The 25,943-nt window shown below is 40.3% G+C and overlaps 1 protein-coding gene across 12 annotated transcripts in view; it reads left to right on the top strand.

Moving 5' to 3' along the window:
• The window catches only part of inpp4ab (inositol polyphosphate-4-phosphatase type I Ab), a 75,983-nt gene that overhangs the window by 28,527 nt on the left and 21,513 nt on the right, over positions 1-25,943 (top strand). For 2 of the 12 annotated variants that reach the window (XM_085150542.1, XM_085150538.1), the window contains exons 2-19: positions 4,062-4,303; positions 5,072-5,116; positions 5,433-5,551; positions 6,186-6,302; positions 6,385-6,464; positions 9,559-9,670; positions 10,171-10,261; positions 14,610-14,757; positions 17,025-17,155; positions 17,237-17,341; positions 17,437-17,545; positions 17,780-17,797; positions 19,545-19,731; positions 19,808-20,023; positions 21,800-21,941; positions 22,880-23,074; positions 23,539-23,613; positions 24,256-24,428. In XM_085150542.1, the coding sequence (XP_085006668.1) occupies positions 4,195-4,303; positions 5,072-5,116; positions 5,433-5,551; positions 6,186-6,302; positions 6,385-6,464; positions 9,559-9,670; positions 10,171-10,261; positions 14,610-14,757; positions 17,025-17,155; positions 17,237-17,341; positions 17,437-17,545; positions 17,780-17,797; positions 19,545-19,731; positions 19,808-20,023; positions 21,800-21,941; positions 22,880-23,074; positions 23,539-23,613; positions 24,256-24,428 (2,172 nt within the window). In that variant the 5' untranslated portion in view covers positions 4,062-4,194. The remainder of the gene's footprint in view (positions 1-4,061; positions 4,304-5,071; positions 5,117-5,432; positions 5,552-6,185; positions 6,303-6,384; positions 6,465-9,558; positions 9,671-10,170; positions 10,262-14,609; positions 14,758-17,024; positions 17,156-17,236; positions 17,342-17,436; positions 17,546-17,779; positions 17,798-19,544; positions 19,732-19,807; positions 20,024-21,799; positions 21,942-22,879; positions 23,075-23,538; positions 23,614-24,255; positions 24,429-25,943) is intronic. The other 10 variants (XM_085150548.1, XM_085150545.1, XM_085150541.1 and 7 more) reach the window with 9 other exon arrangements.

Raw genomic sequence — 25,943 nt, 5'->3', positions numbered from 1 at the left:
CTCTAGCTTGTATGACTGAGGTCTAAGCTTCCTGTCGTTAGCTTAGTGCTCCATGCTCTCGTCCAAATATGCTAATTTCTGGCTTCAAACAACTAACCTGTAAAACTGCTAATTCTCTAACCACTTATACCAAAACCAATGGGTGATGTCCCAGTGGCTAAGTCCATCTTTTATATACAGTGTGTGTTTAAATTTGAGTGGGCTTTTGTGTAGCACATAGTGTCAGGAAAACAGTTTGGCTGTTTTGTAGAAACAGGTGTGATTATCCACACATTATTTTGATTATTTTTTTTCTGTAGGAAATGGAGCACAACTCAACCCAAATACTGCAGAGATCTCCTTGTGTGCATTGTTAATCTAGACCGCGGTGCTCCTCCATCTGAGATGGGTACAATCCCTCGTGTGGACAGCTTTGCTGTAAATAGGCTAATTGCTCTTTACAAAAATGGTACAAAGAGAAGAAAAGCAGGAGAAAGAGTGGGACATTTGCTCGTACACAGACCGAAACCTTTAGGGGGACAATCCCAAAAGAGGAGTGGAGCAAACAAAAAAGTACAGGGGTGAAGAACGATGGACAGACAAGATGTTGGTGATGACATATAGAAGGATAACAAAAATAAGCAGGAGAACAGAGGAAAAAAATAGATGGGCATATGGGGAACGTTCATTAGGCATTAAAACATCACATAAAATGCTCTGGTGAAGCAGCGAGAGCTCACACACAGACACAAACTGTGCTCTTATGTATTTTCCACTGTTTATGCAGACGTGCTGGGGCTCAGGAGGCTGACAGAGCATGTTCTCACACACACACACACACACACACACACACACACACACACACAGATACGCTCTTCACTCTTTCACACTATCAACATATCCATATATGAGACAACATAGCCTGGGACGTGTTTGGACTGTGACACCATGTGGAGTGTTGGAGGTGCAAGAAGTGTAGATTTAAGCTTTTCATTTGAGGGGCAGAGCAAAAAATAATTATTCTTTTCCAGTTTCACACAGTCAGAAATTAAATGTTAATGGATGTTACTAAAGAACTGGGTTTCCAGTTGTTAGTTTGTGTCTTCAGCACGTGAAGTTCATGCTAGGTTGAGGTATTTGCAGAATTTTCAACTTCTTTACCTTCAAAACCTTCTGAGTGGCTTTTTCAGTTTGTTCTTCAGTCCCCTAAAGCAGACAAACACCATTAACACCGTTAAAAATGGTCCACATTCTTTCACCTCTGAAAAATTTGTAAGTAGCACGTTGAAATCTACAGATGAGCTGACTGAGGTATTTTAAAAACAAACAAAAGCAGCACTGCAACAACTTTAGACATAAACAAAAGTGGAAACCTTAAAAACTGTGGTTATTGATGTTGGTCTAGTCCACCATGCACCGCTTGAGGTTAGTCCTTAATGTTGCTGTGCGATTTGAATGATTTGCTTCCAAACAGTCCTGGTCCTGAGCTGACGGCCAGTCTTCCTGGAAGCAGTCAGATGTTTTGGTCTCTGGGACACAGCAGGCTGTCTTTCATAAACCCTTCATAAAGACAGTTTTTATGAAAGACATAAATAGTGCTAATAAAAAGTTGATATGTTATTTAACCAGCGGATGTGCTGTATTCACCTAGGCTGCTCCTGTGTTGTGTCAGCAGTAAAGACCCCTGATTCAGTGGCACTGGACAGGAGTGATGTTCATGGCTTAGATACAAGTACCTTCGAGTCTACACCAAGGTTACTGTCGTTAAATTAAACTAAATATAATAATAATAATACATATCGTTATCGTTCTATTGCCCAGCTCTAAATAGACTGTGAAAAAACAAACTTCTCTGTCATTTCATTGTTTATGGGTTAATTACTTTGGTAATAAAATCTATGTGCAGGAGGTCTACAATTAGGAAAAGCTGCAAAATTAATGGAAACAGTTAAAAATCCCAAATATACGCTCTTCTTCACATTTTTTCAAAGCTGTCCAGTGGACTGGACTGGAGTCCTTACGGCCCACTTCAGTCTTCACTTCAGTCTTCACGTCAGGCCCTGGGCCTTATGTTTGACACCCCTGATTTAGTGAATATACATCACCTTTAAAAGGGGGCACAGCTCAACCTTGTGCATGTAGCACATGTGCACTTCTGTGGTGGTTGGGTTAAATGAATAGCAGATACATCTTGTGTGTGTGTGTCTCAGTGAATGAAGCAGTAATGAAGGCCCGTGGTGGGAAAAGAGGATACTCGCTCATTTAAATTCTGCTGCTCGCGCAGACACTGAACCTGCAGCTGATTCATATTTGTAAAAACAAGATTTTCTGTTTGTGTCCTCATGAAAATTAATGTGATGCTTTTGACCTTCTTTACCCTGAACATGCTGCAAGGGGCCATCTCTGCTCTGGCTGTCTGTTTTGTATTTGCATGGAGAGATTTGCATATGATTAAATTATTGAATGTATTGCTGTGTTGTGTTGTGACTCTGATGTGAAAGTGAGAGCCACCGAAAGTTGCTGCATGTTTCTCAGATGCTGAGATGATGCCGTATTGATCGATCCCTGTTAGTGAGATCAGATTCTTCTAGCAACAAAAAGGGTAGACGGTTGAAGCAGAACATGAGCACACAAGCAGAATTTTAAATAACCTGGAGGAAGACGAGCTGAGCCTTAGAAGAACTTGTGCTGCAGGCTGCGTCGGCGGCCATTGTGAATAAAGGCTCGAGTTCTCGACCCCAAAAGTCACAGCCGATGTTTTGTTTGTCCTGTAAGTTTTACTTTCTGTGATTCGTTCCTCATTTCTGTTCTTCAAACACTTTCATTATTGAATTTGTTGGAATTTATGTCGAAACTACACCGCATGCAGTTTTTAGATTTTGTTTCTCTTGAAAGACGTCATCCTGATGATGTCCAGCTAGTGTCCATAAACCACGAATTCTCTGACTCCTCTGTTTGTGCAAACAAACTTGTTATCACAATAGATTAAACGGACTATATAAGTCTAACCAGACTAAACAAGTCAAGTGTATTAAACAGAGAATAAAGCATAAACAGTCTAAAACAGCAGTGCAGTTTATTTATGTATTTATAGAGGACCAAAACTGCCAAAATAAAAATAAATAAATAAATGCCACAACAGATGTTGCTGTTAAATGCTTGAAAAGAATATAGATAAATATAGCAGTTAGTTGATGTTTTCTCTAATTTGCTTCTTAGAATTAACTTTATGTTAAAGGATTAACATGCTGTCTGATCATTGTGATCAACTGTGATCTGAGGGGTATACCACGATTCAAAAAGGTCAACAACAGCAAGCTTTCTTTGCTCTACCCTAGTACAAGATGACCAGTATCACAATGGTGGTTGTCAGCTTCCTCTGTTAAGCCAAGCTCTCTAGGCCTGGTGTATGTTTACATAAAAAGGGGTATTTCACTCTTCTTTTACACAAAGAATCCATGTGAGCGCCCCCTACCCTGATCGGACACGTTAGCATGTAATGATAAAAGGTGAAAAAATGTATAAAGAACATAAAAAATATAAATACAAAAAATAAAAAAGTGAAATTTAAATTTGATTGTAAATAGGACAACATTAATACCCCAGAAAATCATTAATCATTAGATTTGGTGCACAAATCGGTAACATAAACATTTTAACTTTAATTAATTACTGGCTGCACGTCAGATCTGTGAAACTTTAAACTGGATCCTTTGAAACATTGAAGCTGACTTTCTCACAGCCTGGTAAACAAGATGTGGAGATAACTTTAGTCAGGAGATCAAAGTGAAATTAACTTGATTGATTGCTCTGGACCAAGTTATGTGTTCAGCATAAGTTACTATGGCGATCAAAGCTGAAGACTTCAAGCTCAACATACCTACAAATCTGCTAATCTGACTTCATGGCACAGCCCTCAGATGATGGGGACATAGGTGTATGTTGTTCTGGGTTTTGGAACTCCAACTGATCATCGATGCCTTAAAGACTAAAGTCATTTTTAAAAAATATAAAATTGCTGTAAATTCTGGTTGGTAAACATCCCTCACCTCTCCTCTTCTCTCCGCTCTTGTCTTTTGTAGAGAGGTGAAGTGTTTCCTTGGCGCCGCCGTGGATCTGTGCAGGTGGAGGGTCACATCACATGGGAGTGTGCGACTGCGCGCGTGACGGTGTGTGTTTAGGCCTCCTGCCGTCACTCGCTCCTCCCAGACAGGCATGGCGGGGGGCAGGGAGCGCAGCGGCTCGAGGACGCAGAGGCCGTGGTCGGTGTACCGAGCCAACACGCTGGAGCTGTCCAACGAGATGATCAGCTTGGCGCTCGCAGGTCAGAATATCGTGGAAACTGAGCTAGAGTCAGAAACTTTTTAGTGTTTTGTGCATTTTAGCAAAATAGAGTGTCAAATATAGTTTGGTCACATTTAAGGAGGTTTAGAAAAAGGTCAAATAAGTCCAACTCACACTGATAAAGCATCCCTGAGATATTCACGCATTATCAAAATGGTCAGATTTTGTATTTCAAAATAAAAGCCTCCTGTATGAGTTTTTTACCTTTTAATTTACAAACCGATTACAGGGAAACGTCCTGTTTTCACAGACTTATTTCCCTTTACCTTGATAGTATAACACGTCAGACTGTCACTCATTTAATATCAAGGCAGTCTGATTTGATCGGATCTGATCAAAATAAAAACCTTTCCTATAAAGGTAAACATGGCTCATATAGCCATGAAAGGGATTACAGGAAAACATCCTTTTTAGAGACATGCTATTAATCTAAAGGGAAGTATAATACCTCAGGCTGTCATTCCACGTCAAGTCATTCGGTGTATTTCAAAATAAAAGCCTTTTGAAAGTCTGAGCTGTGTTTACCTTTAATTTAAAAAGACATTACAAGGGTGCTAGTTTCATTTGCATCTAAACATAATCAAAATTGACGTAAAGTAGCTTCAATGTTGCAGCTGGAGATGATTCTAATAAATGAACTGCTGGTCGACTTTGTTTTTTAGTACTGCAGCATAATTTATCATGTACAAAAGCTTCAAATGCTGTTTCTCTGACTTAATGTTCTGATGATGTTTGTGTTACTTTGCAGGAAATAGTCAGGACCCAGATGAACCTGTGCTGGAATTCAGTGTGGGTGAGTAATATGAGCATTTATGATGGCTGTCCGTGACATTTATAACCCGTATTTAAATTTAGAGGTCGTTAGTGCCTCAGTTCATGATCTACTCACTGCAGCTCAGCAGCAGAAATATATCAGACAGTGAGAATATATGAGTATATGGTCAGCTGGTTGTGAGTTAATGAGTATGTGTAATCAATCCAAACATTTTGAAACAAACTCTCCAACCTCGCAGCTGCAAGACTGCCTGTGCAACCACAAGCACCACAAGCAACCACGAGAGTCTTCCTGCTTGCCTCTTGGCTTGATTTGCTTGTGTTTTCTCACCCAGCATGCACAGACCTGGTGACTCCTTCTCTGGACCGAAAACCCAACACCTTTGTAGCAGTGAGCTGCACGACACCGCCGCAGGCCTTCTGGACCAAACACGCCCAGACTGAAGTCATAGAGGTCAGACTCGTCACACAGATACAGAAACCGACTTAAAGTTGCAGTTGGACTAATGTTTAAGCAGCTCTAGCTTCCATAACGTTGATTTCAGCTTGTAGGTGTGACTTAACTATGGCATAGTGACCTGTTTGCCACCACCCACACCTTCCTTATCTACGTCATTCAGTCTGGATGTGGAGGACGAGGGAGAAATGAATAATAAAACTGCATAAACACACTTTTAGAAAAGTTTTGTTGCCATACACAAATGTGACCTCTGAACGAGCAATTTCAGAGGTCACATCACTTTGTATTGAATGCATTTATTTACACCCCCCCTCAAGTGCAGAGTGAGTCATCAAAAATAAGGATTTTGTTGGGTAAACACTCATAAATATGTATTTTTATGCATATTTGGCAAAGTTAAAATGATACAGTGTGAAACCAGTGTATTTTTAGGCTTATCTGTATGTGTTACAATGACTTTCTTCTTCCAAAATGCCTGTTTTGCACATGGTTTGAACTTTTAACTTAAATGTCAACGCAAATTGAAGCTGGTATTGTGTTACTTTTCCTTGAAAATGTAATATGATAATAACAATAAAACAAAACATGAACTGCTGAACTATTTTGTGTAACCTGTGTCTCTCCACAGGGCACCAGTAACCCCAGCTTCCTCAGCAGCATTGCCTTCTTCCAGGACTCCAACATCAACCAGCTGACGCAGGTCAAACTGGCTGCGTATGATGTGAAGGATCGCTCGCAGGGCACGGTACGACCAGCAGCACTGATAATTTTATTTTAATAATTTGAGCAAAGAAGCAGCTCAGCGTGTGAACTGTCTGTCTGTCCAGATGTACATGTTGGGCTCTGCACTTTTCCCTGTGAAGGAGATACTGCAAGAGAAGAGCCACAAATTACAGCTCGAACTGCGGTAACACACACTTAAACACACAAACACTTCTGCTTTTTTACTGCTGTATTCAAGATTCTTTAAATTCACCCCAGTTCTTTAAGCAAAACTCACTCCATCTTATTGCTGTTTTATTGCCGTCTTAATGCACCACTTTCACTTTGAAGACATAAACTGACTGCGAGTGAAAGATTTCTTGAAGCCATTTCTAAACAACTGCATATTCCAATATCATAATTACACCCCCACTAATATTTGGTTCACGGTCTTTTAGCATGTTGCACCTCAACCAGACACTTTTCACAGCCATCAGTGAGCTTCTGGTATAATCCTGGCTTATATTTGACTGCTATTCTTGGCAGAATTGGAAGAGTTAAGGTGTTTGGTTTCTTGGCACAATCTTGGCTTTTAAGCTCAGTCCACAAATCTTTTCAACAGGGTTTAGGTCGGGGTTTTGGGAAGGCCATTCCAGAAGTTCAACGTGAACCTGCTTTATCCATTCAAAACTCGTTTTAATGTGTGTTTGGGATCATTATCCTATTGGAACACCCAATTATGTCAAAGTTTCAATGGTCTAGCTGTTGATTTGAGGTCAAGTTAAAGATTTTGGAGGTAGTCCTCCTCCTACATTATTCCATCCACTTTTTGCATCACCAGTACCACTGACAGCAAAACAGCCCCAGAGCATGATGCTAGCACCACCCTGCTTGACAGCTGGTACAGGTTTGAAAACATACCTCTTGTCATTGTGGACAAATAGCTCAAACTTTGTTTGGTTTGACCATAAAACCTTTTTTCTAGAAGGCATCTAGCTTGTTGATGTGGGCAGCTGCAAATTTTAGTCAAGTTTGAAGGTGTAGATCTTCAAGAAGGGGCTTTTCTCTTGGTCAGCACCCTCTCAGTCCATGATGATGTAAAACAGGTGTCACTGTGGACAGAGATTTTGGTCTTCCAGCAGTTTCCAGTTCATGACAGGCTCGAGTCTTGATGGTTCCTGATTTGTTCCTGGGCATCCCTACCAATTTCCTCTCATTTGAGGGTAACAGTTTGGATCTTCTTCCAGACCTCAGCAAATCTGAATAACTTGTACTTAAATACAGTTGTTTGAACCGATGACCTTGGAATCTGCAGTTGTTTAGAAAAGACTCCAAAACCTTCCCAACTTGTTTAAATATACAGTTCTCCTTCTTGGATCTTCACTGAGTTCCTTAGACTTTCCCTTAGTTTTGAGTATTGGTCAGTCCAACGAGTTCAATCAAACAATCCTTTTTAGGCTGCAAAGAAAAGCTACCAGTTGGACACAATCATGATCACTAACAAGAAGTTAACAAACATGTGCACCCAGTGTGTTAAAGTTGTTAAAGATGTATGCTGCACAGTCATTCCACCCTGGAAAAGAACAGTTAAAAGAAATCATTAAAAAGACAAGATTATCAATCAATCAAGCAATTTATTTATAAGCAGATTTAAAAACAGCACAGGCTGACCAAAGTGCTGTACATAATAAAAAAGTAAAAAGTAGATCAAACACACACAAAGAACAAAACAAAACTCAGCCACAATTAAAAGCTAGAGTGTAAAAAAGTGTTTTGATTGATTGATTGATAATATTTTATTCATCCCGATGGAAATTGGGTTAAGGCTGCCAGCCTTGCCAGCGCCATACGCCATTTTCAAACAGGTTTTAAAAATGTTTAGTGTTGGAGAGATCCTAATTTCAAGAGGCAAACTGTTCCAAGGTTTGGGCGCAGCAACCGCAATATCCCGGTCTTCTCTGTTTTTTAGACTGCTTCTAGGGACAAACTAGAAGCAACTAGCAGCTGACCTAAGAGTTCTATTTGGAGTATTTTTAGTTAACAGATCAGAGAGGTATGCTGGAGCTAATCCATTTAGAGATTTAAAAACAAGCAAAAAAATCTTAAAATCAATTCTACCACATACTGGACGCCAGTGTAAATGAACAAAGGCTGGGGGAAAATGGTCATGTTTACGAGTGCCTGTCAAGAGTCAGGCTGCAGCATTCTGAACTAGCTGAAGATGAGAGAGCAGAGCCTGGCTGATACCAAAATAAAGACTATTACAGTAGTCAAGCCTGGATGAAATAAATGCATGTCTCACTTTCTCGAAGTCAGCAAATGACAAAATGTTCTTAGTTTTTGCAAGGGGATTTCTGGACTTTTCCAGAGGACCAAGGTCAACCTTAAGAGAAAAGCGAGGGTCAGAAGGTCCAAATAGAACAATCTCAATTTTTTTGGTCGTTTATATTCAAAAGATTTAATGCAAACCATGATTTAATGTCATCAAGGCAGTCTAGCCAAAGAAAGCTTACCATGACATTCATGCCCATGATGATTGTGTGTAAACTGCTGACCACAACGGTAAGCAAGAAATAAAAGATGCTTGAATTTTAACTGTACAGAAATTACATTTCATTTTTATGAAATGTTTCTTCTTACTTTGAAAAGTAAGAAGTGCTGTCATTTATGTATTTACAACATATAAAAGCCTGTTTGTCATTTCTTTTTTTCCATTTTGACACAAAGCCTAATGTGGTTAGTAAAATGAAATGTGCGTCATCCTTCCTTTACTTTAAGTGTGTTTCCTGCTAAATTTGCAAGACAAAACTTGAAATGGAAAAAGGATATAGTGACAGATTTGTGGTTCTAGTTTTTAGTGTGCCACTGAAGAAGATCTGCTGAGGATGTTGGATAGCAGAAGGACATGTAACTCAATATAATCGAAATGGCAGTGGTGGGTGGCACTCTGGAAATGAATCATCTGGCTGAGAAGAAGGATATTAAAAAAAAAAAAACACACAGAACAAACGTGGGCTGAGGTGGGAGACTTGAGGAACACCGCATTTAAAATGAATAGGAAACAGGAAGCAAGTATTAGCTAAGGCTGCTAAAGATGTTCTTTCAGAGAAGAAAGAGCCACTGACTGTAGAAGATCTTTATACAGCCATTGGTAAGAACATAGAAGATTAAAAGCGGATCTCTTAATTTTAACCTAGTTTGCAGAAGGTTTTTTGGCACTTAAAAAAGCTATTTAGGAATTAAATGATACTAAAAGAATGATTAGCAGCTTTAATGCTGTTTTATGTTCAAACGGGCAGATCAGCAGAGAACCAGCGGGTAGGGAACATCACTGTGGCGGCGTGGCAGATGGAGGAGAGAACAGATCAGAGGATGTCGATGGGACGTCTGCCAGAAAGCATCAACGGCCGGGTAAGAGGCTGGCAGCCACGGGCAGATTTATTTATCTTCCTTGTGATCAGAGTAGATATTTTCCATCATTGGCCAACACTGGCGTCAGTTATTATATCTGCAAGCTCAACAAATGTTCTGAGGTTACATCAATTAATATAATTTTGCATTTGCATCAAAAGTTCTTATGTTTGCTTGTAAAGAATTTGATTAGACTTGTATACTTAAATATCTCAGACAGATTTCTGAGTGTTTACGCTTCATTGTCTCTCAAATGTTGGTAAAATGCTGCATGTTTGCTCCTGAGCCTTGCTGTTTTTCTGTGACTGCATATAAAGCATATATATTAAATGATCATGGTACAATAAAGACATCGCCATGTGGCAGTAAAGTCATTTATCTCGGGTTTGTGTAGAAGCTCTGGGAGTGTGGTGTAGGTGATAGTGGAGAGATAAAGGAAGGTGGATGCTGCCTGCCAGAGCTGACTTAGTATAATGTTGGTGCTTGTGCTTGTCCTGCAGACGGTGCTGCCTGTCGACGAGAGCCTGACGGAGTCGATGGGAGTCCGAATCAAGTACGCCTCGTTGTGCAAAGATACCCTGCTGCGCTCAGGTGGGACAGCTTTGCTCTGTGACTCAGTGTGTGCAAAGTAGCGTGGTGTTAGTAAGGTTTTGGTGAAGTTTTGTTTTTCTTTCTTCTTAAATCAGTTAAAATAACTTGGCTACATTGTCCTGTACTTTGCTGATATGTTTCTAATCAGTTTAATGAAACATTTGGATCGAAATTGTTTAATCTGGTAACTGAGTAAGCATTTAAAGACATGAATGTTAAACAGATCTTCCTGCATTAAATGCCTTCATTAGAACCCTTTCACATAAGCTTAGAGATCAGTCTGTGGATCCCTGGCAACCTTTGGTGGGAAGGAAAAATATTTAATTCCTGGCTGGTTGTTGAGTGGTTGCTAGAAGCTGCTGTCAGTCACATGGTGGTGCACAATAAAACCTCCATTAACAAGATGTAAGCTTGTTTAGAAACACTTGTTGTTTGCTGTTTGAGTGAAAGTGAAACTCGGCTAAACTGTCGCACAAACCAGAAATGGCAAAAATTTGCCTTCAGTGTTGTGCCAACACACCACAACTTGTAGGTATTTTCTGATTGTTTTTTATTTTATTTCATTTTGACTTTTGATTTTCAGTTCAGTTTAGTTTCAGGTAAGTTTCCAGAGTGGGTTTTCTTATTTCAGTTTAGTTTCTGTTGTTTGAAAATGTTTAGATTTAATGTAGTTTCTATTAGTTTCACTGGTAGTTTTAGTCTATTTAATTAAGGTTGAACAGGTTGATCAGGTCAAAGACAAAAAGACTCAATAGACGTTTTTACCCACCGGCTGTCAAACATACCCTACCTCCACCTTGTTTGAAGGATAACTGCACTGCCAACACTCATTACGCTTTATTTATAAACCATATTTTTATTTATACTATAATGCAACCAACATTCCTACCTTTTTAAACTGTATTTCTTATAACCGTATTTATTATAGTAGCAACAGCCCCCCCACACACACACTGAGTGTGTACCTCACAATGCACCTGCTCCTCAGATTGCATGTACAGTGGGGCAAAAAAGTATTTAGTCAGCCACCGATTGTGCAAGTTCCCCCACTTAAAATGATGACAGAGGTCAGTAATTTGCACCAGAGGTACACTTCAACTGTGAGAGACAGAATGTGAAAAAAAATCCATGAATTCACATGGTAGGATTTGTAAAGAATTTATTCGTAAATCAGGGTGGAAAATAAGTATTTGGTCACCTCAAACAAGGAAAATCCCTGGCTCTCACAGACCTGTAACGTCTTCTGTAAGAAGCTTTTCTGTCCCCCACTCGTTACCTGTATGAATGGCACCTGTTTGACCTCATCATCTGTATAAAAGACACCTGTCCACAGCCTCAACCAGTCAGACTCCAAACTCCGCCATGGCCAAGACCAAAGAGCTTTCGAAGGACACCAGGAAAAGAATTGTAGACCTGCACCAGACTGGGAAGAGTGAATCTACAATAGGCAAGCAGCTTGGTGTGAAAAAATCAACTGTGGGAGCAATCATCAGAAAATGGAAGACATACAAGACCACTGATAATCTCCCTCGATCTGGGGCTCCACGCAAGATCTCATCCCGTGGGGTCAAAATGATCATGAGAACGGTGAGCAAAGATCCCAGAACCACACGGGGGGGACCTGGTGAATGACCTGCAGAGAGCTGGGACCAAAGTAACAAAGGTCACCATCAGTAACACACTACAACGGCAGGGAATCAAATCCCGCAGTGCCAGACGTGTTCCGCTGCTGAAGCCAGTGCATGTCCAGGCCCGTCTGAAGTTTGCCAGAGAGCACATGGATGATACAGCAGAGGATTGGGAGAATGTCATGTGGTCAGATGGAACCAAAGTAGAACTTTTTGGTATAAACTCAACTCGTCGTGTTTGGAGGAAGAAGAATACTGAGTTGCATCCCAAGAACACCATACCTACTGTGAAGCATGGGGGTGGAAACATCATGCTATGGGGCTGTTTTTCTGCCAAGGGGACAGGACGACTGATCCGTGTTAAGGACAGAATGAATGGGGCCAAGTATCGTGAGATTTTGAGCCAAAACCTCCTTCCATCAGTGAGAACTTTGAAGATGAAACGAGGCTGGGTCTTCCAACATGACAATGATCCAAAACACACCGCCCGGGCAACAAAGGAGTGGCTCCGTAAGAAGCATTTGAAAGTCCTGGAGTGGCCTAGCCAGTCTCCAGACCTCAACCCCATAGAAAATCTGTGGCGGGAGTTGAAAGTCCGTGTTGCTCGGCGACAGCCCCAAAACATCACTGCTCTTGAGAAGATCTGCATGGAGGAATGGGCCAAAATACCAGCTACTGTGTGTGCAAACCTGGTAAAGACCTATAGTAAACGTTTGACCTCTGTTATTGCCAACAAAGGTTATGTTACAAAAGTATTGAGTTGTATTTTTGTTATTGACCAAATACTTATTTTCCACCCTGATTTACGAATAAATTCTTTACAAATCCTACCATGTAAATTCATGGATTTTTTTTTCACATTCTGTCTCTCACAGTTGAAGTGTACCTCTGGTGCAAATTACTGACCTCTGTCATCATTTTAAGTGGGGGAACTTGCACAATCGGTGGCTGACTAAATACTTTTTGCCCCACTGTGTGTGTGTGTGTATATATAGGGCGTGCATGTTTTAAGTGTGTGTGTGTGTACACATACATATATGTATGTATGTATATATATATATATATATATATATATACATACATACATATATGTATATATATATATATATATATATATATATATATATATATATATATATATATATATATATATATATATATATATATATATACATATATATATATACATACATATATGTATGTGTATGTATGCAGGTGTATGTATAACTTGTACATGTCTAAATGTAAATTTGTCTGTGTTATTGTGTAAATACTTACGCTATTGTGCATTTCACACTCATGGAGAGATGCCAAACTGCCTTTCATTGTTCTTGTAACAGTGACAATAAAGAGCTATTCTATTCTATTAATATTGTATGCAGGGCACATGTTAGAGGCAAGACCTAGGAATATCAGCATAGTTATTACAATTAAAAAACAATTAAACTACTGACAAAGATAAAAATGAAGGATATGCGCTCTATAATTAAGTTTCTTAAAATTCCTTCAATTTTATATTTTTCAAATGTCAAACGTTTTTATTTTTATTTTAGTTTACGGAAATGTTTTTTCATTTCTAGTTATAATTATAATCTTGAATCAGATTTTTTAGTTTGGGTTGTACTTTTCACCGTTTCACTTTCCCTTTGAGAGTAGTTAACAAGTTTTAGAAGACAAGTCAGCGTCTTCCAAGCAAACTATTGGTAACCAAAGAGAGTTTTGGTCCCAAAAGTGCCCAGCAGCCTCTAGAAACCACCTGGCACCTGGGTGGGGAATACAAATTTTCCCCTATTGACCAGAGTTTGTAAAATGGTTGGATACTGGTCTGTAGCCCTGTGTCACTGAGACCTTAGGGTATTAGGTTTATGTGCATGGAAAACCAAAGAGAAAGTGTGAAACAAACTGACTAACTCGTTGAAATTAATATTTAATAGTTTTAGTTTAATTTAATTTTAAAGATGCCAGGCAAAATGTATTCTGCACACACTGAATATTTTCTGAGTTAAAGTCCCTTGAGGACATAGTAGTGGCGCTTTTTAACTCGCCTTACATTTTCCTGATACCAAATCAAATGTACACTAAGACTGTGATACTTCAAGTTTCATTGAGCGATCTTGTAAGCGTATAAATCATGGGATTCAACCTAGTTTCAATAGCCCCATTTCAGTGTGTAGGATGTAAAGGAACAGAAACGAGCATTGGTACCTGAATGTTTGATCTGCTTTCTGATAATTCACAGGAAAAAACTTCAAAAAGGCAAAACTTTGAAGACCCATATCACCATGTGGCATACATGACTGCTCAAAACAAGTTACAACATATGAATGTGAACATTTTTACCTACATCTTTATACCAAGCTAATCTTCGAGCAGTAATTCCGTCTCTGGAAAGAAGTGACTCATTTGGACACTTTTACAGAGCTTCATTGACCCTTATAGTCATATATTCTGAGAGGAGTATGTCTTCTGAATTTCAACCCTGCACCTGTTGGTTTTTTATTTTTTCTCTCCTCGTCCTTCATTTCTCTAACTCACATTTTCCATCAACATGCAGTTGAGTTGTATTGATTGTCCCCGGTGAGTGGGAGGTGTCTGTTTACCTCGGGGATTGAGTGGCAGTCCAAAAATAACGGAAAGCAATAATGTTGTTTACTGAGGAAAAACTTTGGTCAGATCTGTCTTCATCTAATCCAAGCTAACTGAATTTTGTGTTGCTTCAGTGTTTGGCGGCACGATGTCGAGGATGTACCGCTTCCCCACCACTGATGGGAACCACCTACGAGTGCTGGAGCAGATGGCCGAGAGCGTCTTGTCTCTAAACATTCCCAGACAGTTTGTCAAACTGCTGCTGGAGGAGGATGCAGCCAGGTACAGCCATGTACAGCATTTCTAAAGTTTACCAATAAAGAACATGTTACTTGTTCTTACTTATTCTTCATTTCTTATACTGAATAAACTGAACCTCTTGTTTACTGCTGGTCTGTAAAACTTTTTTTGCTCTTTGCTTTGTGCTTTTAAAGAATGCATAGTTTCTCAAAATGGATTCAAAACAGGTTAACACTGTGTAAAATACATCAGATGTTTCAACTGCAATATTTATGCAGGTGGAGAATTTTAGCAGCAGCCTGCTTAAATTCTGTGAGACGTGGACATCATCACAACTGCAATTTCCTTCAACCATCACCAGAAATCAGATTTTCCCACCATTGCACTGTGAAGTCATTTTGATCACAAAATATAACAATGAAGTTGTTAAATATATTTTCCCTCAACTTTGGACGCTACCAACCTCATCAACACTCAACATCTTTAAAGCCTGAGCTTTGACTCTTTTCTTTTGTTTTCTTACTTGTTCGTCTTCAGTTTTTCTGTATTTTCCTGCTCTGTTTTCTTCTTCTTAGCTGTACGCGACTTTTGCCAGCTCTTGTTTTTAAAATGTGCTTATAAAGAAACTGAATTGACATGACTAATAAAATAAAAAAAAGGCAAAACTAAGTTCCTGTAATAACCAACAGGAGACCAATGATGTGTAAACTGATTTCGATATGGCCTACTGGTCAGTAGTTGGACAGTGTTTGCAGACAAGTGGGTGTCTTGTCTGCAAACACTGCTGCTGAGTACAGAAATCTGCTTGTCATCAGTGCAGTCATTAAGAGGTTTTTGTCGCACACAGCCAGCAACCACTTGCCAACTGGTTGGGGAATACAGTTTTTTCATAGGTTTGTAACTGGTTTCTAGGCCTTTGTGATGGAGGCCAAATGAATATAACAAAACAAAAATTAGCAGAGACCTAAAATGCATGCTTTTGCACCATTATGGTTTATCCAGTGTTCCACTTCATAGATGGTCCCAACTCGGCGGTCTCATGATTCATCTTCATAACTGTAGACAAGCTTGTGAGCTCAATAATTGTTTCAAACCTTTGAGGGGTTAAATATTTAATACATAAAGAACAAGAATCGTAATTTTAAATTTTTTATAACTTAAACTTCACAATACCCAGTTTGACCTTTTCAGATGTTTTGTTTTCTCTACAGCAGCTTAAAACCCAAAGAAATTTACTTTATTGCTTCATTAAACTTTGTGTCCTTAGTTTCTATGTACAAAATTTCTAGTCATAGCCAGATAGTTGGAGGATCTCAATTTTGGTGGCCTCAGAATATCATCTCTGCTTTTTCTAGATGATTCTGTTCTGTTGGCTTCATTGGGTAGAGGTCTTCAGCTTGCACCGGTATGGTTTGCATCTAAGTTGCAGAAATGATAATGAGCACCTTCAAGTCAGAGGCCATGGTCTTCAGCAAAGAAAGGGCAGAGTGCTCACTCCAGGTCAAGGATGACTTGTTGCCTCAAGTGGAGGAGTTTAGTTACCTTAAGCACTTCTTCATGAATAAAGGGAGAGTGGAGCGGGAGGTTGACTGACGGATTAGGGCTCTGCTTTGGTGAAGAGAGAGCTAAGCATAAAAGCAAAGCGCTTGGTTTATCGGTCAATCTACCTCCCCACCGTCAACTATGATCGCAAGCTTTGGATAGTGACAGAAAGAATGAGATTGCAGATAGAAGTGACAAAATAACCCTTCTCTGAAGGGTGGACAGCCTCTGCCTTTGTAATAGGATGAAGAGTTCAGTCATTGGGGAGACATTTGGATTAGAGCCACTGCTCCTTCACATCAAAAGGAGGCAGCTGAGGTGATTCTGGCATGTGATTTGGATGCCTTATGGATACCTCCTGGGTGTGGTGTTTCCGGCATGTCCTGCGGGGAGGAGGACCCAGGGCAGAGCAGGGCTCGGTGGAGAGATTACATCTCTCGGTTGGCTTGGAAATAATTCAGTTTTCCCCCAGATGAGCTGGAAGAGGCGGCCAGGAAAAGAGAGGTCTGAGTTTCTCTGCTTAGACTGACCAAACCCATGACCTTGAACCTGGATGTATAGGAGAGGGAGGATAAATGAAAGGATGTTACATTAAACCAAAACAAGCAGCAAATTATCTCGTCCGAGAAGCTGAAATCAGAGAAATTCTTTAAATTATGGAAATTATTTCTGATTATGGATTATTGCAAGTCATTTGAAATGCATATTGAAGCGAGCGCAGTACTTGATGATTCATTTTTCCCTCTTTCTAACTATTCCGTCTGCAGGGTTTGTGAGTTGGAGGAGTTGGGAGAGTTGTCCCCCTGCTGGGAGAACCTGCGGCGGCAGATCGTCTCTCAGTACCAGAACATAATACTCGCTTACCAAGAGACACTGTCTGACCTCAGTGAATACAGAGGTCAGTGTACGTGCAGGCCCGAGTACACCTAAAAGAAAAAGTTAAAAAGATAACGACTAAGCTTCTTCGTCTCTTTGTCAGGCCCATCATTCAAAGCCAGTAACCTGAAAGCAGACAAGAAGCTGGAGTTCATGCCCACTAACCTTCACGTTCAGAGGATGAGGGTGCAGGATGAGCTGGGTTTTGGTTAGACACGAATACAAATTATTAAAAAACAAATCTTGCTGTGATTGTACGCACTTCTTGTTGTGCCTTTAAAACATCCTTGTTTGTCTTTCCAGAACAGACATATGATGTGGTAACAGTCGGCGCCCCGGCCGCTCACTGCCAGGGTTTTAAGAACGGTGGTCTGAGGAAGCTCATCCAGAAGTTCGAGGAAGCAAAGAAACAGTAAGTTGAGCACAAAGTGGGGCGTCACATAGGAAAATGAAAGAGGTGGGGGGAAGCAAGTTGCGATGACCTCTGCTTCTGTTTTGGGTTTTTATATTTTGCTTTATTCATCTTGTGATTTGTATTTAAACAGTTGTTTTTTTGTCATCTTTGTTTCTTCAATTTCTGCATTAATCCTGCAGTTCCCTTTTTATGGCTTCCTCTTAATTTTGTTTTTGTTACTTTTCCGATCAGCGTATATGAGGAGGAATGGTGAGTCGTTGCACTGCTTTGCTTGTTTTCATTTGACACTTCTAAAAAAAATACAAAATAAAAAAATCACATTTTCATAGATCCTTAAGATTTGTACAACAATGTATTTTCAGTTTTAAGCTGGAAGAATGGGGTTTTGCATAGCTTATTATGTTAATGCAAAGAAATAACAGCACGTGGCGCATCAGTCTTAACAGTGTTGTGTTAACTAATATAGAACTAAAATGTGTGTTGTCTTAAAGCGAGCACAAGGTTTGTCACAAAGTTGTTTGAATACTGCTCACTTTATAAATTCAGTCGTCATTTTAAAGTCCATTAAAACATGTTTCTGTGCTTAAAAAGTCAAACCCTGACAATATTAAAGAGACATTTTTAAAATTCTTCTACATGAGATGGTCTGAATTTGTGAAGCGAGTGGTATTGTTCCCCGTGCCTGGCGTTTATTGAAGTCTGCTCCATGTTGTCTCTCCGGTCCATTAAGAGCAGGCATGTGCATGCAGACACTGTATGTTTGTACATCTGTGAAACACTAAAGTTAAGAATAGTGGGTAATGTCTCTCACTACGTTTTTGAAACAGACCCTCTGAAGCTTGATTTAGACTTCTGCAGGAAGTTTACGTTCTAACTTAAGACGTAACCGAAACCCCTCTTAAACCTAAACCGTTTCCTGTTATAGTATTCTGTTTCCAGTTACAGCGTATATTTCCTGCTGAAGCATATTTCAGACATAAGACAGAAACATTACAAAAATATACGCCTACAGGCCACTTTATTAGGTGCACCTTGTCAGTACCGGGTTGGACCTTCAGAGCTGCCTTAATTCTTTATCGCACAGTTCAGCAAGGTGCTGGAAACATTCTTCAAAGTTTTCGGTCCATATTGGCATGATAGCATCACACAGTTGCTGCAGATTTGTCAGCTGCACATCCATGATGTGAATCTCCTGTTCTACCAAATCCCAATGGTGCTCTGTTGCACTGAGATCTGGTGACTGTGGAGCCCATTTCAGTACAGTGAACTCATCATCATGTTCAAGAAACCAGTTTGAGATGATGTCATCCAACCTGAAGCAGGATGGATCCATGCTGTCATATTGTTTATGACATGTTCTCACCCTACCAACCAAATGTCACAGCACAAATTGAAGCTCCACAGATCGGGTGACATTTTTCCAGTCCTTTGTTGTCCAGATTTGGTGAGCCCGTGTGAATTGTAGCCTCAGTTTTCTTGTTCTTAGCTGACAGGAGTGGGACCTGGTGTGCTCTTCTGCTGTATTCAGAGCTGCTGTTCTGCATACCTTGGTTGTAATGAGTGGTGGCTTATCATTGCCTTCTTATCAGCTTGAAGCAGGCTGGCTATTCTCCTCTGAAGGCATTTTTACCCAGTGAACTGCCACTCACAAGTTATAGCCTTAGTTTCCTGTTCTTAGCTGACAAACGTTGGATCTTTATGGTCTTCTGTGGTTGTGGTTGTCTGGGAAAGTCCTAGTAGATCAGCAGTTTGTGAAATACAGACCAAACAACCATTTAAAGTCAATTAAGTCACCTTTCTTCCCCATTCTGATGCTCAGTTTGAACTACAGCAGGTTGTTTTGACCATGTCTAAATGCACTAAATTGCTGCCATGAGCAGTTGAACAGATGTACCTAATAAAGTAATAAAGCACCTAATAAAGTGGCTGGTGAGTGTAGAGCATCCTCAGTCCCAGCTCAGATACAGACGTGTCTGTGTGTCTTTGTTCCCTGCAGTAGCGCCCTCTCCAGCTCTCAGTCCATCATCTACATACCCCAGGACATTGTCCGAGCCAAAGAGATCATCGCCCACATCAACACGCTGAAGACTCAGGTCAGCTACTACGCAGAGAGGCTGTCTCGAGCTGCCAAAGACCGATCGGCCAGCGGACTGGAGTGGACGCTCACCAGTCTGGCTGATAAGGTACAAAAAGGTTTTGGAAGTGATGTGACGTTACGTGGGGACGCTTCTTATTTCATTCATACCTTCTTCCTTTCAGACCCGTCAGCTGGTGACAGTGTGCGACTGCAAGCTGCTAGCTTCAGCTATTCAGGCCCTGAACGCAGCGCGGCCCGAGTACATCGCCTCCAAAGCGTCTCCTTCAGCTGAGTCCGAACAAGTAGTGCTCCGCAACGACCAGGACACACTGACAGCAAAGTACAGCGGTCGCAACAGCCGGTCTTCACTGCATGTGGACTGGCACGAAGAGGAGTGGGTGAGTTCATCAGCAGTTTTTGGCTGTTTTTTGATTCCAGATTTATTTATTTATTTATTTATTTATTTATTTATTTATTTATTTATTTATTTATTTATTTTCGCATGAGAACAAATGAGCTTAGTTTCTTGGCACGCATTGTGCATACAGCTTAAGATCTTAACTACACTCTGTACCAAGCTGGATGACAACCAATCTTCAGAAGAGGACATGCAGTTTGTAATTTAACAGATTTCCAACTGAAAGTATAAAAAAACAGGTGAAACTCAAAAAGGAGAAGCTCTGGGTTCATTTTTCAATCTTTTTTTATTTTTAGCCATCTGTTAGCTTATATAAGTAAAACGCAGTATCTGAAAAAACACGTGAGTGTTGGTTAAAGCTTCAGGATGCTTATAAGTGAACTTTTGAGCTCATGTTATTGAAAATATATGCATAACTACGCATCAGAATATTTAAATGATTGTCCTTTAACAGTGCCAGTTTCCATCTTATTATTTAAGTTCTTGTCACTTTGTCATTTGAAGTTCTTGTTCTTGTTATATGATATTTATCTACAGTAGTGATATATAAAAACAAAAACTTTTTTCTGCTATTATACTGAATTTTGCTATTATGAGTGCAAAATATAAATAACAAAGGAAAGAAATTATGCAGTCATCACACAGTCTTCATAGAAATGGTGGCTTCTCTGACACTGCTTATTTGTAAATGATGCGCAAAATATGTTTATTTAAATTTAATGAACTTGAAGTGACATTACTGTCATGAGAACATTTTGCCTCTGTGTACTGAGACGAGGGTCATGTAATGAAATCCGTGAATCTTCGCTGATTGAATTCCTCCTCTCCTTCCTCTGACTTGAGTATAATTCCCTGCTGTAATTTATTTCTTCAATAAATACAGTACTGTGTCCTGAACTTCCCCTCATTTAGTTATATTTTGTTTCCAAGAGGACAGACTTTCTTTTGTTTGTAAAGTACTCTTGAGCAATACTTTTCCAGGCTTTCTTAAGGTGTTTCAAAGTGTTTCTTTGGACGCTGGCTGCTTCTTTTTTTTACTCTTTTTCAGTCCAGTCCTTGTACCATAACATTTCCACAGAAATGTGCTTTGGAAATCTGCTTTGCAGTGTTTTTCTTATTGCTGGTGTTTTCTTAAGTTGCAGTCCGTTTGGCCTCTCAGGGCCACCGTAGAAATATCACCTGGAAATCATCTGATTGACAACAGCTTCATTTTTCAGCATGGCAATGGTCCCAAATACACAAGGAATGCAGTAAAAAAATACCAGCGGAGTAATATTAGTCATGGATCAGCCTCCCCAGAGCCCAGACCCCAACATTATTGAAGCAGTGTGGGATCATGTTGACAGAGAACAGAACAAAAGGCAGAAACATCTAAATAAGAGCTTTGAATGTCCTTCAAGAAGCCTGGAGAACTATTCCTGAAGACGACTTAAAGACATGACAAGAAAGCTGCCTAAGAGAGTTCAGACTGTGCTGAAGAATAAAGGTGGTCACACCAAATATTGACTTTCAGGCTCAGAGTTGTAACGCTGTTTCTAATTGAAACTTCATACAAGCAAACATTTATAGCATATATACAAAGAAATTAGGAGTGGTGTGAGACATGCAAGTTTTTTACTCCTTTTTTGCACATAAATATTTTCAAAGAGTCACCTTTTCTTTTTTAGCACAGTACTTAAAGACGCTCTTTTGATTGGTTTGTTCCTCTCTAAAATTGAAGCTGAAACAGCTGAATGTTGTAAACATGTCCTCTCAGGAGAAGGTGTGGTCAAATGTGGATAAGTCTCTGGAGTGCATCATCCAGCGCGTCGACAAGCTGCTTCAGAAAGAGAGGAGACCCAGCGTCGGCAGTCAGGACAGTACCCAGAGTGACCAGCAGGGTGGCAGCAGTAAGAAAGGTAAGAGACTCTTACAGTCTTTTAGCTGTAGTTTACTTCTGTGCCCTCTCATCAGCACTCTTTAATTTATGCTTGCAGTGTTATACTGTTTCTGGGGGGGAGAGATGCATGTGTTGCTAACATGTTAATCTGGCTCAGAGGTGGTAAACTGTTGGAGGAAAACAGTGTCAATATGATTCAAGAGTTGGTAAATGTCTTTACTGACATGCTTTTGGTACCATTAATAGGAATCTGCAAACTGGAGGACTAAAACAAGCACAGCAAAGTCAAAAGATTGCATTTTAGTGAGTTAGGGAGCCATAAGAGTGGGAGTTGGTATAAAAAGTCTAGAATAATATGGGATTACTTTGAAACCAGCTTGGATCTCTTAGTTATGAGGTCCTTTATGTTGTAAAACCAGACGGCACAGGTGAGGGATCAGAAACTGCACAGGACCACAATTTACAGCAAAAACATCATTATATTTTAAAAAAGACTCTAAAGAAGAGGCCAGAAGCTCATCAGCCCAGTGTTTACCTCGTTTATAGGAGCCATGAGATCTGCAGTTATGAGTGAGCAGATGTCCCAGTTGTGGGACTACAGTGTTTTTTATATCCCTCGGCTCTCCCTGTCCCACAGAGTAAGACAGTATTCCTGGAGTCTGGCTTTAAACCCAGTGCAGGTTAAACCTCTCGCAAGTCACCGATAAGATGTCAGCAGAGTTCAGAGAAAAATACCACAAAGAGACAGTAAATACTGAGAAATAGTTTTGCTGTGGTTTGTTTCCAACATAGACAGATATGGTATGAAGTTATCACCACTTGGAATTAAAAGTCAGTTTCACCCACCCGTTCTCTTTATTTATTTAAATAAGACAATTGAAATATTCTCGTTGTTTTATACTAAAGTTCTAAACTTGTTTGCTGACCCCTTGATTTTTTTTATGTGGGTGTGAAAAGGCGATGGTGGGAAGTGTTTAGCTTTCTGGATCAACCCAGAAAGTACGTCAGAGGAATCTCCATCCTTACCACCATCATCATCATCATCATCACTATTAGAACCGCCTCCACCATCATCATCATCTCCACCACCATCCTCTTCCTCTCAGCTTGCCCTTTCCTCTGCACGGCCTCCCAGCCCCGAACAGGAAACCTGTAGGTTTTGTTTTTTTTCCTGTTTTTTCTCTTCTTCTTCTTCTTCTTCCTGAGTCATCCCTCCACATCTATTTTCAGCTCAGGTCACTGCTTACTTTTAAGAAGTTGGAGGATTCATAAGCAGATTTTTCCTTCACCTCATCAGCCAACTTTATTCTTTGAGAAAATACTCTTAAATGACTCGTCTTTAAAAAGTGTTCAGTGTTTTATGTGTGGTCTGCGTGTCTATGTGCACAGTGTTGCAGCAGTACTGCAGCAATGTAGCTGTTGTATCTGAGATTTTCTACATGTTGTAGCAGACCAGGGTCCAACATCTGTCCAAATTCCCCCCAAAACACACTAGATTTTCATAAAATAAGACAGAAAAGAGTTCCTCCTCGTGAGCCATTAGAGAATAAGGATGTTTGGACTCTGGTCTGCAGTGTTTCTTCTGTGTTGTCTCTGCTGCCCTCTATGGCGTACAGTGCTGCTAATCATGCATGTCGCACCTCCAACCCCTCTTCCAGATGGAAGCCCCAGTGCTGAGGAGGCGTATCCAGGTAAGAGCTGCCTCCCCACATGTGCTCCTCTCACTCTACTCACTTTTCCAGGACTCAGAATGATTTTGATAAGATGTCCAGGCAGAGATATTCCAATGTCTGGACTGAGTACTGAACTCCAACAAACCCTGAAATAGTTACAAAAACTCATTATTTATTTTTTATTTTTTTTAAAAGCTACAGTGATTGACTCATTTTTAATACCTAAATCTGCCCTCAGTCCAAAAAAACCCACAAATCAGTGTCACTGTTTTAGAATCTGCTGGGACTGCTCTAAAATTGCAGCTTTTTCTTTACATAAAGACTGGGGTCTGTAACACTATCTCAGCTCGTTTCCTATTTTTTAAGAACAAGCCTGACAGCAGGCTTTTGACTCAAACAGCTCTGTCAGATCTCTGCAAGTGTTTTTAGGTTCTTTCCAGCAGGATTTGTGGCTAGTCCTGGAGCTTGACCCTAAAAGATTTCAGTGTGTGTGTGCTTCTCCTTTCCCCGTTGTCCCTCTTGTCTTTTTTTTTCTGTTTCTGTCAAATTTAACAAGAAGTGGACTCTGAAAAACACAATCTTTGCTACTTGGTGTGGAAATTATTGGTTTGAAGGCATATTTGTGTTTGGTCTCTCATGGTTTATTTGCACTTGTTGCAGGCGAGTGGAGCGAGGCGCTGTACCCTCTCCTCACCACGCTCACGGACTGCGTTGCCATGATGAGCGACAAAGCCAAGAAGTCTATGGTCTTCCTGCTCATGCAGGACATCGCCCCGACGATAGCCATGGACGTGTCGCTGCAGTACCGCCGCGACATTGTCTTCTGCCAAACGGTCAGCACGCAAACATCATCCAAGTGATTCAGACACACTCACCTACACACATTTCCGTTAATGTATGTCTGAGCTGATGCGTTTATCCTGGAGTGACTCAGAGTGAAGGAAAAGGCCAAGAAAAGTGTAAATATCGTAAAAGCAAGGAGTTCAGAGCTCTATGACTTTGTGGCTTTACGGTATTCATATGACTATTAAATGTCTGAGTAAAGAGTAAAGGCAAAGGGAGCACAGCAAGTAAGGATTTCACACTCCCACTCACCTGAGACTGCAGTTATAAAGAGGATATGATGCCAGATGTAGTCCTCAAAGTGGATCCTTCCTTCTGTATTTTTAGAGGCTCTTTGCAATTGTAGTTTTTGGCAAACCCTCTTGTCTGACTCACATCAGTTATATTTACCCAGCGGTGGATCCCTGCAGCTCTTAAATGAGCAGCTACAGGACTCAGACACTTCAAGTTAAACTCTAATCCAAGCATTAAGTAAAGAAGTAAGAATAGCATTTCATAATAGTCAGCCATAATCAGAGCTGAAATACTTACAAGTAATCAGTCAAGCATTTTCAAAGCATAAAGCTAAATATTCTAAAATTTCTTTTTGCGCCATTCAAGTGGTTTGAGTTTCATTGCTCCAAAGCAATGTTTAAAGACAGTGAGATCCTGTTTTCTGACAGTGTTAATGCTTTGATTATAGTTCTCAGAAATGACCCACATGTGTTGAGAATGGCCTTCCATCACTGGCACATCCATCGTTTTTCCTATGCTACAGTCACACTCTGGGAAAACAGTGGTTGGAGGCCACTGCATGATCGCAACCCCCACCGTGCACATTGAACTTGTGATCTTGTTTCCTCTGAAATTGTTGCTTCAAAGACGGGGACCAGGTCTGATAATATGGCGATTAACTGTGATAAAGCTGAGAAAATTTGAAATCTCTTGCCGTCTACATACACAGACATTCACATCAACTACTTACATTTGTAGATTTGACAGAGAAATTCAGAAATTCTTCCATTGGCACTCGGCAATTTTCACATAACCACGATACAACCAGTTTGCAACCACTTAAGTCCTCTATTGTAAAAACACGTGTCCCAGAATTGCTGCGCTCATCTGTGCAGACTGACTGCAATATGTTGACAATCTGTCTGTGTTTATAAATTAGACAACAGTTATTTGCAGATCTTTATCAGTCTGCCTCAGAGTGATTGCAGTCGGTCTGAGTTGGACTACAACTATTTGGAGACAGGTTGCCTCCCAGTAGGCGGTCGGATTTATTATTTTCCTTTCCTAGTTGTAGAGATGGCTGTTGTTTTGTTTTTACTATAGTGTGCTGGGCCATTAATGGCTCGTCCAGTTCTCAGAGGGGCTGGAGCGTATCCCAGCTATCATTGGCGCCATCACAGGCACCTAAGGCCAACGTAGAATCACTGGTCAGTCTAATATACTGGGGGCTATATTTACTCATCAAATGAAAATATCTTCCTGAGTTTGGGACTCTGCAGGCAGAATTTCAG

This window comes from Neolamprologus multifasciatus, chromosome 23, assembly GCF_963576455.1.
Source record: "Neolamprologus multifasciatus chromosome 23, fNeoMul1.2, whole genome shotgun sequence".
In the NCBI taxonomy this organism is placed as follows: domain Eukaryota; kingdom Metazoa; phylum Chordata; class Actinopteri; order Cichliformes; family Cichlidae; genus Neolamprologus; species Neolamprologus multifasciatus.
This window is presented reverse-complemented; position numbering and strand designations above follow the sequence as displayed.